Here is a 16,835-nt window from a genome sequence, read left to right as displayed (position 1 = left end):
CAGCGTGTGTTGTCAATGTTCACACTTTGCAGGCCATTTCTATGCAAGACTCGGAAATGAGTTAGAGGAACAGGGGACGAATGGAAGACTAATTACTGTCCTCATCCTGACTAATGAAAAACGGTCGGCCACCAAGGTGGGAGAAATCAAAGGAGTCACTTCTTCTGGGCTACTCAGTCTGAGGGACAAAGAGCTAGGGCAGGTTAGATTAGATTAAATCGAGCACACGTGAAAGGAAATTGAGTTGCATGGTAGGCGTAACACATTATTATTCTTTTTTTTAATGATAAAAACAGAAACGAAAAGAGCCTTCAGTGCCAGCACATCTGTTCAGTGTTTAGCAGCGTGAAATTCTCAGGGGAAAGATTTATGTTTTTAGCTGTCTCTCCAGAGAATGACCCGTTTTTTTGTTGTTTTTTTTTAACATTAACTGCCTTCTCTATCTCCCAGGACACTAGGGAAGGGGGCAGGAGAAAAGGCTGAGGTCTGCTTTTCTTTGTCACACAACTCGCAAATGACACAATACACAAACAAGCCAGAAAACCTTGAGGGGTTGAAGGGCGAGATAGCCAGCAGATCTGACCTTGCTTACAGCAGCACTAGAGGGTTCTCACGTGCCGGCGTGAGGTAAGGCTCGGGAAACGTACCTCAATCCAGGGATGAGAAATGCGTTGTACTTCGAATTGTGCCGTTATCCCAACTGTTACACTGAGAAGATTCAACGACTGGTAAAAAACAAAACACTCGTTCAATCTCATCGGTGTAACAGTTGGCATATTGGGACAATTCGGAGTACAACACATTTCTCATCCTTGGAATGAGGTACGTTTTCTGAGCAATACCTCGCGCCGGCTCCATGGTGTCTTCATATACACAGGAATGCTGTCAAACCCTAGTGCAGCTGTAAGCAAGGGGGTCAGATCTGCTGGCTAAGGGTGAGGGAAAGACATCCCCAGCAACCTTGAGTTTCCTCGCTCGCAGCTGTGTTAGGGAAAAGTGAAACTTGATGAGATGCTCTGAAACTGGGTTCAGGCAAAGTGACATCACAGTGTGAACTACTCAACTGAGCAAGTTGCCTAAGGAGGCCAAGGACAGCCCTTGTTCCAGCCTTATGCTCCTTGACAAACCAGTGAAGAAATGCAGAGTATAGCTTTATTTAACATTTTGTAATGGGCTATACAATCAAAGACAAGTTCATATTTCTATCAATAGAAAATTATAGTGTTCAGACTTGGTCCAAGGACCTACATGGAACACTGGACCTGCCTTGTCAGACCAATCAATGCCTGATTGGCTGTTGATGCACCATGCCAGATATGTTTTTGATTTTTTTTTAAAAACAGATAGCTAACGTTATGTAGCAGCTAACTAATTTTTACATTTGCTAAAAGAATAGGCAAATCAACACAGGGTAAAAAATTTTTTTTAAAAGTCAAGTAAACTAGCAGTAACTACTCCATTTGAGTAGCAAGCAATAATCAGCTGAGCTACGCTAGCTAGCATGGTAGCTAACAGCAATTTTGTGGCCAACAAAAAAGTGATAAGTTAGTTAGGTCACATTTTAAATGAAGTAGTTAGGTATGTGCAATATGCATAAATCACTTGCTAATATTTCACCTGTGTTCAGTTTGTGACAAAACAACCAGTCATGGTATAGAGAATCATTGTACAATCTACTATATTTTCCATAAACAAAAATATTGTATTTTCAGCTGTTTGAAGCTGGTATACAAAACCGAAACTTAAGAACGGGAAGCATAGAAAACGCGCACATAGAACAGATCTGCCTCTTCTTAGACTTGCTTTCAATAATAATGAAATATCTATATCTGTATTTCTGTGAATTTGGTTGGGTCGCCCAAAAAAAGTGACATATTGCATCTTTAATAACTAGGTTTAGCTAATTGTTAGCCTGCATATATACTGTAGTTACCTTTTAATTATAGGCTCAGCTCGCGCAGGGCTTGTCATTATGCGCTTATCTTGCCAGCACAAACAATGGTCTCGGTCAAATCCCCTTTTCTTTGCTTGCAGGTCGCCAAGGGGGTTAGCTAGTAATGTAGCTAGTTATAAGCTACCTTGTCAGCTAACAGCTGATTAGGGAGTTTAGCATTAAATACTAACGTTAGGCAATTTACAAAATGGACGTTAGCTAAGGCACAATTGAACTATTTTGTCGCATTTATTAGCATTATGCTAGCTAGCAGGTTACAAAACAACCATGCACATCTGCTCCCCCTTCACGGAAAAGCCAAAGTGGCAGACTGTATAGTAGAATAGAACAAAAACGAGTGTTCTGTGACCGATTTTCCATACACTCACCTCTGTATTCCTCGATAAAGCAACAACTGCACCGTTTGATAATCTGAACATGCGCTTCATACACGATCAACGTGGAACAAAATCGAAAAAAGTATCTGAAATGCACTCGCAGAATAACAAGTAGATACGTTATGCATACACAGTCCGTGGAGATATGATTCTTTCGCAATTTCTTGAAAAAGCTCTCTACTGACAGTGGATTGTTACGGAGGCAGTGGGCGGTGTTTTTCTGCTGTAAGGGGGAGGGACATAAATTGTATTATTGAAATGTGATGTTTTTAGGCTGAATACAATTCTGATATCATCAATGGGCCATCAATGAGACTACTGTTGCAATTCCTTTCATTCACTAAATGTATTTCGAATACAAATACAATTGTGATTTCGTAATTTCACAAGTTTCACTGCAAACAAGGATGTGACTAGGTGGCAGTTCCACATGATGAAGGTCTAAGGGCCAGGCTCCAGTCTGTTATTGCTGTCTCCCTAATCTACCTCTGTGTCTCCGCTGCTGTTTAGCAGTTTTAATGACAGGGGGACAAAGTACTGTTTGTATCTGTTCAGCCTGCATCTAGGCACCCTATAACACCTCCCCGTTGGCATCAGCTGGAACTCTGTGTTCAGTGCATGTGTGGAGTCCGATATGACCCTGTCCAGGAGAGAGGAGGGAAGTGTCATGCCTATAATCTTCCCTGCTGTCTTAGTCAGTCTCAAGATTTGGGCTTTGAGCTGCACCGTCAGGTTACCAAACCATGTAACAGTGAACTGCACCGTCAGGTTACCAAACCATGTAACAGTGAGCTGCACCATCAGGTGACCAAACCATGTAACAGTGAGCTGCACCATCAGGTTACCAAACCATGTAACAGTGAACTGCACCGTCAGGTTACCAAACCATGTAACAGTGATCTGCACCATCAGGTGACCAAACCATGTAACAGTGAGCAGCACCATCAGGTGACCAAACCATGTAACAGTGAGCTACACCGTCAGGTGACCAAACCATGTAACAGTGAACTGCACCATCAGGTGACCAAACCATGTAACAGTGAGCTGCACCATCAGGTGACCAAACCATGTAACAGTGAGCTACACCGTCAGGTTACCAAACCATGTAACAGTGAGCTACACCGTCAGGTGACCAAACCATGTAACAGTGAGCTACACCATCAGGTGACCAAATCATGTGACAGTGAACTGCACCATCAGGTGACCAAACCATGTAACAGTGAGCTACACCGTCAGGTTACCAAACCATGTAACAGTGAGCTACACCGTCAGGTGACCAAACCATGTAACAGTGAGCTACACCATCAGGTGACCAAATCATGTGACAGTGAACTGCACCATCAGGTGACCAAACCATGTAACAGTGAGCTACACCGTCAGGTGACCAAACCATGTAACAGTGAACTGCACCATCAGGTTACCAAACCATGTAACAGTGAGCTACACCGTCAGGTGACCAAACCATGTAACAGTGAACTGCACCATCAGGTTACCAAACCATGTAACAGTGAACTGCACCATCAGGTGACCAAACCATCCATGTACAGTAACAATGCCATAGCGTATGATTGACCCAATAGTAGATCGGTGAATAATCTGCCCACTGGGCATTAGAATCTGTCTATCATCCATCTCATGTCATATTTAAAGACATAAATGTCTGCTAAAGCAATTTGTAATACGAGGCTATATAAACCCAACACTGTCTACATCCATCCATCCATCTAACCATATGCACCTAGCCTTGTATTTAGCTGCCTCTGTCCCATCCAAAACTCTGGTGCCGTGCAGTATGAGTTGCGTCAACAGAGGGCAGCGTCACACAACTATTTCCATGGGAGGTGTGGAGAGAGGTCTGATTTTGGAAAGCTGCATGATGACTAAGGATGATACAGGGATATTTACAAACTAAATCTAGCCATATGTCAGAAATGTGCATGATTCTCTGCATGACAATATCTGATGTACGCCTATTGACTTAGAGACAAGACGCTTCATAGTTCATGGTTCAAAATTGTAGTTTCAAATTATGTAGAAGGACATGTATTACTTTCAGTAATGGGAGGAGTAGCTCACAAATGGCAGTAACACTTCAGGTTCACCTTCTAAAATAATATACATTTCAGCATTACTACCGGTTTTAGGCTACATAATAAATGTGTTAGGTAGCCTAAAACGTATCCTAAGTCCAATAGTATTGAGAATGAAAACGGCATAGGTTTAGAACAACATTAAATATAGTTTAGTACAATGTGTCCAGTCTCCTCAGAGGTGAGTGGCTAAAACAAGATACAGTATTTCTTGCTGAAATCAGCACTGCGCCAAAACGGACAGTTCCATCTACCGACTCTAGCGTCCAAAATAGGTGCGGCTCCTTAGATGTGAGTTTAATCACAAATATAAATGTGGTTATTAACCATTTGAAAGTGCTTATAATCAATGACTCAGTATATTTAAGGTATTTGATGAGAGGTTGTTTTACCTGGTAAATCTGCAGTGGCCAGTTGGGCAGGCTAGAGGTTGCCATCAGCCGGCTTTAATTATTGATCGTTGGGAGGTCCCCCTATAAAAAGGAGACGCGCCTCCTGCTCTGCTCCCTTTCATCACTCGCCAAGATGAGCTACGGATCTGACTTCAATTCCGCTTCTTCCTACCGAAAGATGTTCGGGGAGTCTCCCCGTTACTCCAGCTCTCCATCCCGGATGAGCAATGCCTCTTTACGCAGCGGCGGTTACCGGTCCCACTCTCAATCCCGGAGCATGGGCTCTAACCTGGGCTCCTCTTTCCACCAGAAGAGGTCCTCTGGCCGGTCCTACTCGCAGATGCCCATGCCGATGGAGAACTTGGATTTCGCCCAGAGCACGGTGCTCAACAATGAGTTCAAAATCATCCGCACCAACGAGAAGGAGCAGATGATGGGGCTCAATGACCGCTTTGCCATGTTCATCGACAAGGTTCGCAACTTGGAACAGCAGAACAAGGTGCTCGAGACCGAGCTGGTGACCCTGCGTCAGAGGCAGACGGAACCCTCGCGCCTGGCGGACCTGTACCAGCAGGAGATCCGCGAGCTGCGCTCCCAGCTCGATGAGGTGAACGGCGAGAAGTCCCAGATCCTCATCGAGCGTGACAACATCGAGGAGGACCTGCAGAAGCTTCGCGGCAAATACGATGACGAGTACCGCCTGCGGGAGGAAGCCGAGCAGACCCTCAAGGCGTTCAAGAAGGACGTGGACGACGCCACCATGGTGCGTTTAGACCTGGAGAAGAAGGTAGAATCGCTCCTCGACGAGATCAACTTCATGAGGAAGGTGCACGAGGAGGAGGTGGCCGAGCTCATGAACATGATCCAAGCCGCCCAGGTGTCCGTGGAGATGGAGGTCTCCAAACCTGACCTCACCTCTGCCCTGAAGGAGATTCGAGGCCAGTACGAGTCCATGGCCTCAAAGAACCTCCAGTCCGCGGAGGAGTGGTACAAGTCGAAGTTCGTTGACCTCAATGAGCAGGCCACCCGTAGCCAGGAGGCGATGCGCGCCAGCCGGGAGGAACTCAACGAGTTCCGGAGGCAGCTCCAGTCCAAGACCATCGAGATTGAGAGCCTGAGGGGAACCAACGAGTCCCTGGAAAGGCAGCTCAACGAGATGGAGGAGAGGCACAACCAGGAGATTGGCCAGTACCAGGTAAGACATTATTTGTTTACTTTAAATACACTTAAAAGCTCAAATGTGAGCTTATCTTTCTTGCAGTTTGTTTACAAACATGTCCAGGATAAAGCAAGAGATAAATAACTGTTTCGTTTGGAAAGATGTTGCATTTAACCATGTGCAAAAAAATATATAATTCTGATTAAAACAAAATCACAATTTCTGTTCTAATAAAAGTGGGGAATTTAGCTTTATAACATTATTTCAGAGCTATTAAATTGTTTTACTAAAATGCACAACACGAGAGCTGTGAAATAAAAGTGTTGAGATGACAGCAGGAGCTGTTCACTCTCCATGGTGCTGAAACTATTCCGGTGGCGTGATAAGTCGCTCTGTCACCGGTTATCGAGCTGCGGTTGAAAGCGTCTTTTAGCTCTTTTTGAGTTTGGAAGTTGAAAACCACTGTTCTAATTTTAAAATACGCACGCGCCTCTCATTGTAACTGCGTTGTGTTGTACTTAGTAACTGAGAAACCCATTGCGTTAGTGCGTCTCTGTACATAGTGATGAAATATTATTTGGAGAGCGGCCGGTTCTGGTTATTTAAAATCGAATGTATACGTCTTATTGTTATCGTTATTCTCTTGAGTCAGGCATCACCAACACTCAGAAGAAAGGTAGGCTATATTAAAACATAGCCTATATCAACACAAATCACTTTTAGGGTTGCCACTGTTTCAAAATGTGTTTTCTACTTCAATATGTTACCAGGACAACATGGCCGAGATGGACAATGACCTGAGGACCACTAAGAGCGAGATGGCTCGTCACCTGCGGGAGTACCAGGACCTGCTGAATGTCAAGATGGCGCTGGATATTGAAATTGCTGCATACAGGTACTTAATATAATCATATATAATAATATAATATATGCAATTTAGCAGATGCTTTTACCCAAAGACACTTACAGTCATGCATACATTTTACATAGCTTGTATTCATAACACTCATCCTTGTAATCACAACATCACAATGATGTATTACTGTAACATACAAATTGATATCCTAGCTTTCATACAGTTACAGTAGATTTATTAAGCTTGAAAATGTCATGCCTAAATACCTGCATGACCTACACGTGATCAGCATCACTTTAAAGATCCTGATCAATCAATGACATAGATTTAGAAGTCATTAGCCACACACCTTGAGGTGACTTAGCATTACTCTCCTGGGGTAGCATAGGCTGGTCACCTGACTCGTTTATATTTTAACCTGTTTTTAACCAAACCCCCTCTCTCTCCCTTCCTCCCCTCCCGCTATCTCTACATCTCTCCTTCCTTTCCCTCACCCTCTTCCCTCTGTCCCTTCTTTCTTCTCCTCCCACCCCTCCCTCCCTCCGTCACACTCCCTCCCTAACACCCCCCCCCCCCCTCCCCCCTATCCTCAGGAAACTCCTGGAAGGGGAAGAGACTCGCATCAGCACAGGCATCACCTACTCCAGCCCCAGCATGAACATGAGGTCCTCCGAGATGAGGTCCTTCGGGATGAGGTCCTCCAACATGAGGTCCTCCGACATGACCTCCTCCGGCGACGTGGACTTGCCCAGCATGGGCAGCTACAACCAGACCACCAGGTACACCACCATCTCTGCAGGATCCAAGAAGGACGAGGGAAAGGACCAGGAGGATGGGCAGAGCAAGTCTGGCAAGGGGTCCAACGACGGAGACCAGAAGGAGTCCAGCGACACCAACCAGAAAAACTAGACTCTCCCCTTCCCTTAGGTTTAACCTTACACCTTCCATCCCCTCCCTCCTACTCCCCATCCCCCTCCCCCTTCACAGGGGTATTCTCAGAGAGGAATCCATCATAGTTTAGACTCTACTACTACTACTGTGTAACCTACCACTATCCAGCAACCAATCACTGTACTTCTCTCCACTCTACTCTCTTACTATGACAATAACAAAGTAGTTACAGGCACACTTCTGGCCCTATCAGGAGACACGTAGGTTATTGTGGTGATAGGAACATACAGTTCAGTACAATACTCCCAACAGTTTACTCTCACTTTGGGCTCGCGCTATTGTATGGCACTAGCCTGGTTTAACCAGACTGAACGCTGCGCTCACTAGAAACAACAGTGAAACACAACTAAATCAGTTTGGGACGCCAGGCTAGTTTGGCACCGAGCTGTGACAGATGTCATTCAGTTCAAGAAATAATCACGCGCTACTGCCACCGCCTATGATAATATTCTCTATACACATTCCATGGGGGGAGGTGTGTGTGTGTGTGTGTGAGAGTTTGAATTTGTGCACGGAAAACAAAAATCCAAAACATATCAGCTTGTTAACTGTTGTTAACACGTCTACTACATCCACATACTACAATATGAAGGGAAGCACCTGTATGGTACGGAGGTGAGAGCTAGAGATCGACCAAGTTGTTAAAGGAGCACACAGTTATTCAAACTCAGCAGACAACCAGATCTGTGATCTTGCTGAGCCATTTTTGCCTTATCTACAACGCAGATAATATTGCGAACTCTTGCGTTTCAATGCAATGCAGATACAATTCTCTCTTTATTTTTTTCAGACAAAACATCACGAGTAACAAAATCAGAGTATATCTAAAAGGCTTGTTCGTACCCTGGCCTCGTCACTGTCAATAGCATCTGCCTTATGATCCTGGTCCACTCAAATCTGTATGACAACAGCGCGTAGCTGTTTAAACTGCTCCAGAACCAGAACTCAACCAACAACGGTTCCATCAAACGCATAATTACTCTCCAAGATTGCTCGTGATACAAATTAATCGAACTTCTACAATGGTCCAGTCCAGTCAGAAACGTGATTTTCCGGTGTGTTATAGATGTTTACACACTACGAGGTTGGAATAATTCAGTGAAATTGTGAAAATGATGATAATGCCCTTTTAGTGTAAGCGCTGATTGCTGTTTGAATAGACCGCCTGACATTTCAGCCTGAAAGTGAAACTAGCTAATAATCAAGCTGTTATTTGCATGATGTATGTAGCATATCTCAAGCTTGCATGGTGACAGGTTGTTAGAGGGCCATACTTCATATTCACACGCTCATAACGTATAGTCGGAAATCAATGGGAGGCTAGGTTCCACACTTCATTGCCAGTGCTTTACATCGCCATGTACACAACACTCGTTTTAGAACATGAGGTTGTACGTGCTTAGTTGGCCAGTAGGTTAGACTTGAGATGAATGCCATCATTTAGACAGGATGTGACTTCGGCACACGCTGCTGACATTGTCCTCAGCCACGCTGCTTGGTTCTTGTGTGATGATTATGCTAATGATGAGGATGTCCGTCATGACGAGAGTCATATTCAGGGCACTTATGTATCGATCTAGATGGGATCTCATTTGTACTGACGATCAGTTTGCGCAGGCCATGACTGGTTACAAGAAAAGGGGCAATGGGAGAAGTAGAAAGAAAAGTAGGAGGTGTGGGACTCTGAGAAACAGGGAGAAAGGAAATGAAACACAGAGAGAGAGAGAGAAGGTGAGCTACCTTTAAATTCTCTTTCTCACGACAGGCTCAATCAATCAAATAGAGAATGCGTAGGTAGCAAATGACGTTTTAGCACGAATGCATGGGCTTCTACATGGTCCAATAGGGTGTGACGGACAGAATGGTATGCATAAACCCCATTTCCCACGTTCCATTGCGGACTCCTGAAGCTCGTTTGAATTAACAGCGACGTCCAGCCTCCGAACAGTACCACATCACACTACGCCTTAGGAACACCACAACTAACAAGCCAAACAAACAAGTAAACAAAAACAAGCCAAAAGTCCAGAAAAATGGACCGGATCATGAGGCTTTTGAAGCACCATGACCTCTGAAAAATACGGCCGTGACGGAGTTATTATATCTGTAGTGAATGATCATGAATGATCTCACCAATAGAAATCTGTATGTAAGGACACTAGGCAGCCCTTTTGTTTCCTTCTTGTGCACTGTCCAGGATTCAACACAACTACTTCTGTCTTATTACCTTTGTATCTTAGCTTGAGTGCCAGTCTATTTCTGCTATGTTGCCAGCTCATTGTCTCTCATTGGCAGAGAGTTGGCAAGAGAGCACAAACAAATCTGGAACTAGGCTACCTCTGTATCTATGTCTGTCTGGCTGTCTGTCACGGCCCTCTAAGCCCTGACCGGCTGCCCTCACTCACCCTGCGAATGGAAACCACTGATTGTACAACAAACTACAGAAAGCTGTTGATTGGTGGAGATGTGGTTGCCGTTGTTTTACACGAGGCTTGCGTTACTGTCTGAGTGTCTGGAGTTGTATGTGTTTGTATATGTGGACAGTTTCCTGGGGTAACTCATAGTGGGGAATCAGGTTGGGAAAATCAGAAAGTTTGGCCTACCGTTTCCTTAATTCTTGAGCTCCAATGTAAAGGAAAACTGGGTGCATGTACAAGCACAGCTACATCGACAAGTACAAATACGAGTACAAGTACAAATACAAATATGAGTACAAGTACAAATACAAATATGAGTACAAGTAGCCTTGTACACAACCACAGGTATAAGTTTAGAATAGCTCTGACTTCAACGTAATCAAGAGGGTCACAGGTGTCTAAATACCATTTGCAACAAGCCTCTACAACAAACCTCACTACTACTACTGCAGCACTGCCAAACTTTTCTAAAATGCATGTGCGGCAAAAACAACTTGTCGTGTACAAAATAGAGCTGTTTTTGAATACCCGTTGCCACGCAAAACCAAAAACCGACAAAAAGAATACAAAACAAAACATGGAATGAATGCTAGAGTGTTGTCAAAATGCCTTAAAACACCAGCCGCTTTCTAACTGAATGAGTCCTGACTTGCACTTCAAGTTAAACCTCCACTTAGCCTCCCATAGATATCAACGCAAGTGGAAATAGGACTTAAGTGGAAGTCGGGATTCATGTGCGTCTACGTGTGGTTATGTTTAGGATGTTTTATTCTCAACCATCTTCCTCTAGCGTTAAGAGCAACAGCTACCATGCTAAACTGAATAACTGGAAACGTGTCAACGCTTAGTATCTGAATGTAGTTTGATAGGCTATGCTCTGACTCTGTACCTTACTGCTGATGTATGGCACACAACAATAAAGACTAGACGTTATTAAGACCGTATCTCTGGGCTTGTTGTGTCTTTCTGATGGGCTTTTTCCACGTCTATTCCACGTCGGTTCATTGTAATTTCATTGAAATGACGTGGAAACAACGTTGATTCAGCCAGTGTGTGCCCAGTGGACTGCACTAACTATTTGACTTCCGATGTGCTGAAACACATTAGACCCAAACTCAAACCTTTAACAGCAATGTTTCCCATGTGCACTCAGTCACGGGAGATCTCAACCAAGCCAAATGACATCAAACATCAACGAATGGGTGGCTCCTACTATAAAGTAGTCATTTTTAAGCGGTAATGCAGTCATTATGGTGGTAATGGACCAATCAAGCGAGGTTTAGTACATCTATGAAGAAAACATGCAATCCCATTTACTAATGAGATTCTAATCTATACAGACAAGATTAACAGTGGTATGATGGAAAGTGGTTTTACACTCTTGGTCATGCTAGGTAAATGAATCTAAGAAATATGCAGGATCTCACTTTAGATGAATCAATTATTCTTAGCTTTAAGTGAGCATCTTCTGTGATTCATCTAGCGTTACATGTGTTAAGGATTCTATCAAAGCCTAGGTTGTTCATTAAAAGTTGAATGTGCAATAGATAACTATTTTAGTAGGCCCATTCACTCTCTCAGTTCACTTTCCAGTTAGAGCGCTTTTGTTCATGTTGTTAATGATGAAAGGAGTAGGTAGGAATGTAGGAATGTAAGAAAAATCACTGAACAATTCACAAATAAACTCATGAATAAAGAACAAAAGATGTTCATTTCATTTTGAATGTCCCGCCCCTCCATCTCTCAGGTGGGAAATGAATGACAGTTGTTGTAGATGTTTGAACATCTCTGTGTCAAGAAGTGATGCTGAGACAATAAGGGCACAACCACCTTGACCGTTTGGTTATGGCTGTAGTCTGCTCTCCAGTGTCATGGTAGAGAGACACGTTTATAGATTGTCTTGTGTTGACCTTTGTATCTCTTCCTCTACCTACCTCATACACACACAAGCGTACACACACACAAGCGCACACACACACACAAGCACACACACACACACACACTCCCGCACAAAACCCTTCCAACACCCAGGCCTTGGGCCTCCATGGACCCCCTGTAAGCCCCTCTCTCCCTGCAGCCTCGGTGCCTGTGGGCCGTGCCGGATTGGGCTGGGCGGTTCTGTCTGTGTGACGCACTCTGCAGTCCTTCAAAGATTTATACCCCTGCAATGCTGCCGAGTGGAAGGTCTAGCGAGAGACTCACACAGTGGCACGCCATGTAAAAGCCCTGTTATGAAACAGCCCTGCAACAGATCAGACCATCCTGCACCGGAGCTATGCCTTTCTTACCTTGTTACCCAGGTCCCAACTTAACAGCCCTGCATCAGATCAGACCATCCTGCACCGGAGCTATGCCTTTCTTACCTTGTTACCCAGGTCCCAACTTAACAGCCCTGCATCAGATCAGACCATCCTGCACCGGAGCTATGCCTTTTAACCTGGTTACGCAGGTCCCAACTTAACAACCCTGCTCAGAACATTCAGAGATGTTGCCAGATGTGTATTTTAGAGAGTGAAGGAAATGCTGTCAAGAGTGAATGGCTCAGAGGCCAATGCAAGAAACAATCAATCACTCAAGGTCAGTGTAGCGTGCTGATGGCTAATTTCCTGCTAGCGTCAGTATGTTGCGCACATGGAGTTAACACACTGTGTCACGCATAATGTTTTCCTTACAGTGGAAATTATGAACTTAAATGACTTAGTTGGGGTCTATTGGATATGCTTCAGTAGGGACAAACTCTGGATAACCCCAGTAGCTCCATAGCGTGATAGCGGCATATGTTCTAAAATACCTCTACAACGAACTACGTGAACAGAGAGAGGAATGACTAAGGCAATCATGACTAGTCAGCTTGTCAGGCAATGGCATCTGTTTTGAGGAAACATTCTCTCTCTTTCTCCGTTCCTATCTCTCTCAACTTCTCTCTCTATCGCTATCTCTATATATCTCTCTCAGGGTCTCTCTCTCCCTATTTCCCCCCTGTTCTCTCTATCTTTCTCCCTCTCGCTCTCTCTCCCTCTCTTTCTCCCTCCCTCCTCGTCCTCCCTCTCTTTCTGTGAGGGATGTTCTGAAAAATGAACCTGTTTTATCTTTCCGGGGTCATGGCGATGAGACTTAATCTCCTCTCTGTTGGCGGTGGACGGGGCAATGACAATCAGGCCGGGGACTGTGGCTGCGGAGCGAAGGACGCCATAAACCATACGCGCGCGCACACACACACACACACACACACACACACACACACACACACACACACACACACACACACACACACACACACACACACACACACACACACACACACACACACACACACACACACACACACACACACACACACACACACACACACACACACACACACACACACACAGTTGACTGGGGCTGGGGGAACGAGGGAGGCCATAAACTTCATCTGGCCATCAGCGCCTCGGATCAATGCTCCTCTGTGGGAGAACAAGAGAAGGAGTGAGTCATCATGGTACCAGGCAGGTCACCCGTGATACAAGTCAGTATTTGACGTCCATCCATGTCTGAGGAAGTCGGGAGATGACGTGGAACCCGACCGCTAGGGGCAACAATGAGCACTGTTACCTTCAAGTAGGTCTCAGTTTTGTTGATGGGGTTGGCGGATGAGCACCAAGCGTTGCATGTTCGAATCCAGCGATATAATTTGTTGTTGTTTTGTTTTAAGCCTATACCAAACCTTAACCCTTATCTTAACCATTCAGAGTTAATGCCTTGAACACTTTGAAATTTGACGTTTGAGAAACATGGATGAATGTGTAATTTTGACGTGAGACTGTGAGAGCTTGTAGCACAGCACAGACAGATGCAGAGTCACACACACATATGCACATATTCACATACGCACAAATCACGCACACACACACACACACACACATCCATACACACACACACTCCCATAAATCATCTCATTACTTCATCAGTCACTACTTACTGTGACAAGTATGGACAGTACGTCAAAATCCCTGAACCCAAGGGCCCACTGAAAACAACAGTTACGATACATTACCATTACATTCTATATATATTCCCTATAGCAACAGTATGATATCAGCCTGCAGCCTATTCTAATGAAATGAAATCACCCACAGACTGTGCTGTTGCTCCAGTTTCAACTATTCTGCCTTATTATTATTCGACCATGCTGGTCATTTATGAACATTTGAACATCTTGACCATGTTTTGTTATAATCTCCACCCGGCACAGCCAGAAGAGGACTGGCCACCCCACATAGCCTGGTTCCTCTCTAGGTTTCTTCCTAGGTTTTGGCCTTTCTAGGGAGTTTTTCCTAGCCACCGTGCTTCTTCACCTGCATTGCTTGCTGTTTGGGGTTTTAGGCTGGGTTTCTGTACAGCACTTTGAGATATCAGCTGATGTACGAAGGGCTATATAAATAAATTTGATTTGATTTGATTTGAGCTCTGACCTCTGCTGCTCCTTACCCCGGTGGGAGGAGACCCATTCATCACACTCTCTCAAAGGCTTACCTGTCACTTAGTCCACCCACAGACCCATAAACGCAGCACACACACACACTCATGTGGACACGTAAGCAGATGCACACACACACACACACACACACCCATAGATGAGCAGACACACACAGTCTCTCCCACCCACCACTACTTCAATGGGCCGTAAAAAAAACACATTCCGGAATCAAGGCAAGGAATACGACTGTTACTGAAAAATTCCTGACTTTGTAGCTTTAACCCACATGTTATGTATCACCTAATGGCAGACAGGGGGAGGGAGGAATTATTGGTTGTAAAATGGTGGACGTGCTGCAGTCTCCCATCTCAAGGTCGCGTTAGAAAGTGATTGAGCATCTTCAGAGGTCACCGTCCAGGGCTGTTGATGTCATCAGTAGGCGTCCTGAGGGTTATCGTTAAAGCTTGAACTCTGTGCCTAATGAATGTGAGAGAATAGTATGGCCTTCCATCTTTTACCAGTACCAGTGGAGGCTGGTGGGAGGAGCTATAGGAGGACGGGCTCATTGTAATGGCTGGAATAAAATGAATGGAACGGAGTCAAACATGTGGTTTGATGTGTTTGATATTGTTCCAATAATTCCATTCCAGCCATTACAATGAGCCCATCCCCCAATAGCTCCTCCCACCAGCCTTAACTGACCAGAACATGAATGTGTAAATAGGCATGTTGTATTAAACACACTGTATTTGGAATATGCAGATGGCATATGCAGATGTTGTGCAGGACCTATGATCTATTTATCCAATCTTTGTAATGTTTCAAAATCCTTTTTTTCTAGGCAGACATAGACAATCAACGTGTAAAAACAACAAGTATTAGGAAAACACTTCTTTGCATAGCTTGGTCTTGTTACCTGAAAACAAAGTGTTAATTCGGGGGTCGCTAGCGGCTGCTGTTGCCTTGGATACTGTTGCTAACGTCCCACTGTGCTCTAGCGTCCTTGAGAGCGACCTCTCAGACAAACTGGGCAGTCAGAAAGATAGACAGACACACAGACACACAGACACACAGACACACACACACACACACACACACACACACACACACACACACACACACACACACACACACACACACACACACACACACACACACACACACACACACACACACACACACACACACACACACACACACACACATCAGACATCACAGTTTAAACTCAGGGACCAGTAACCTCTCAGTCAGTAGGATCCCAAGCCTACAGGTTCAGTATTCAGGGACCAGTAACCTCTCAGTCAATAGGATCCCAAGCCTACAGGTACAGTATTCAGGCACCAGTAACCTCTCAGTCGATAGGATCCCAAGCCTACAGGTTCAGTATTCAGGGACCAGTAACCTCTCAGTCAATAGGATCCCAAGCCTACAGGTTCAGTATTCAGGGACCAGTAACCTCTGTCAATAGGATCCCAAGCCTACAAGTTCAGTAGTCAGGGACCAGTAACCTCTGTCAATAGGATCCCAAGCCTACAGGTTCAGTAGTCAGGGACCAGTAACCTCTCAGTCAGTAGGATCCCAAGCCTACAGGTTCAGTATTCAGGGACCAGTAACCTCTGTCAATAGGATCCCAAGCCTACAGGTTCAGTAGTCAGGGACCAGTAACCTCTCAGTCGATAGGATCCCAAGCCTACAGGTTCAGTATTCAGGGACCAGTAACCTCTCAGTCGATAGGATCCCAAGCCTACAGGTTCAGTAGTCAGGGACCAGTAACCTCTGTCAATAGGATCCCAAGCCTACAGGTTCAGTAGTCAGGGACCAGTAACCTCTCAGTCAGTAGGATCCCAAGCCTACAGGTTCAGTAGTCAGGGACCAGTAACCTCTCAGTCAGTAGGATCCCAAGTCTACAGGTTCAGTAGTCAGGGACCAGTCATTGTATCATTCAGTGGCTGCAGACAGAGCCCCAGCTGGTCATAGTACAGAGACTATTACAAACAGGACAGTATGTTTTTTTTTTATCATGGTGAATTCTCATAGAGGTGTGTTGTGTGCTGTCGTGGCAGTTTACTGTGATTGGAAAGTGTCCCACATCCAGCAAATAATAGGCTAGCGTTGTTTTGGTAGCCTGCTGCCAGCAATAGCTTTATCTCAGTACTCCGACAGTCTCCAATGTCCCGGCC

General features: G+C 44.8%; 2 protein-coding genes across 3 annotated transcripts in view; one reads left to right on the top strand and one right to left on the bottom strand.

Annotated features, from left to right (window-relative positions):
* LOC110485755 (cytosolic purine 5'-nucleotidase) overlaps positions 1–2,545 on the bottom strand; it is a 32,383-nt gene extending 29,838 nt beyond the window's left edge. Inside the window, exon 1 of one of the 2 annotated variants that reach the window (XM_021556911.2) lies at positions 2,323–2,545. The gene's annotated coding sequence lies outside the window, so the exon portion shown is untranslated. Of the gene's footprint in view, positions 1–1,933; positions 2,086–2,322 lie in introns of those variants that run through there. The other variant, XM_036940411.1, reaches the window with a different exon arrangement.
* A 2,367-nt stretch (positions 2,546–4,912) lies between these two features.
* On the top strand, positions 4,913–11,140 carry LOC110485754 (alpha-internexin). Its single transcript, XM_021556910.2, has 3 exons — positions 4,913–6,008; positions 6,743–6,867; positions 7,422–11,140. The coding sequence occupies exons 1-3, from the start codon at positions 4,947–4,949 to the stop codon at positions 7,735–7,737; spliced, it is 1,503 nt and encodes a 500-aa protein (XP_021412585.2). The 5' UTR covers positions 4,913–4,946; the 3' UTR covers positions 7,738–11,140.
* The last annotated feature ends 5,695 nt before the right edge of the window (positions 11,141–16,835 follow it).

Source organism: Oncorhynchus mykiss, chromosome 13 (genome assembly GCF_013265735.2).
Source record: "Oncorhynchus mykiss isolate Arlee chromosome 13, USDA_OmykA_1.1, whole genome shotgun sequence".
NCBI classification, from domain to species: domain Eukaryota; kingdom Metazoa; phylum Chordata; class Actinopteri; order Salmoniformes; family Salmonidae; genus Oncorhynchus; species Oncorhynchus mykiss.
The sequence above is the reverse complement of the archived record's forward strand: the minus strand, read 5'-3'. Positions and strand labels throughout refer to the sequence as shown.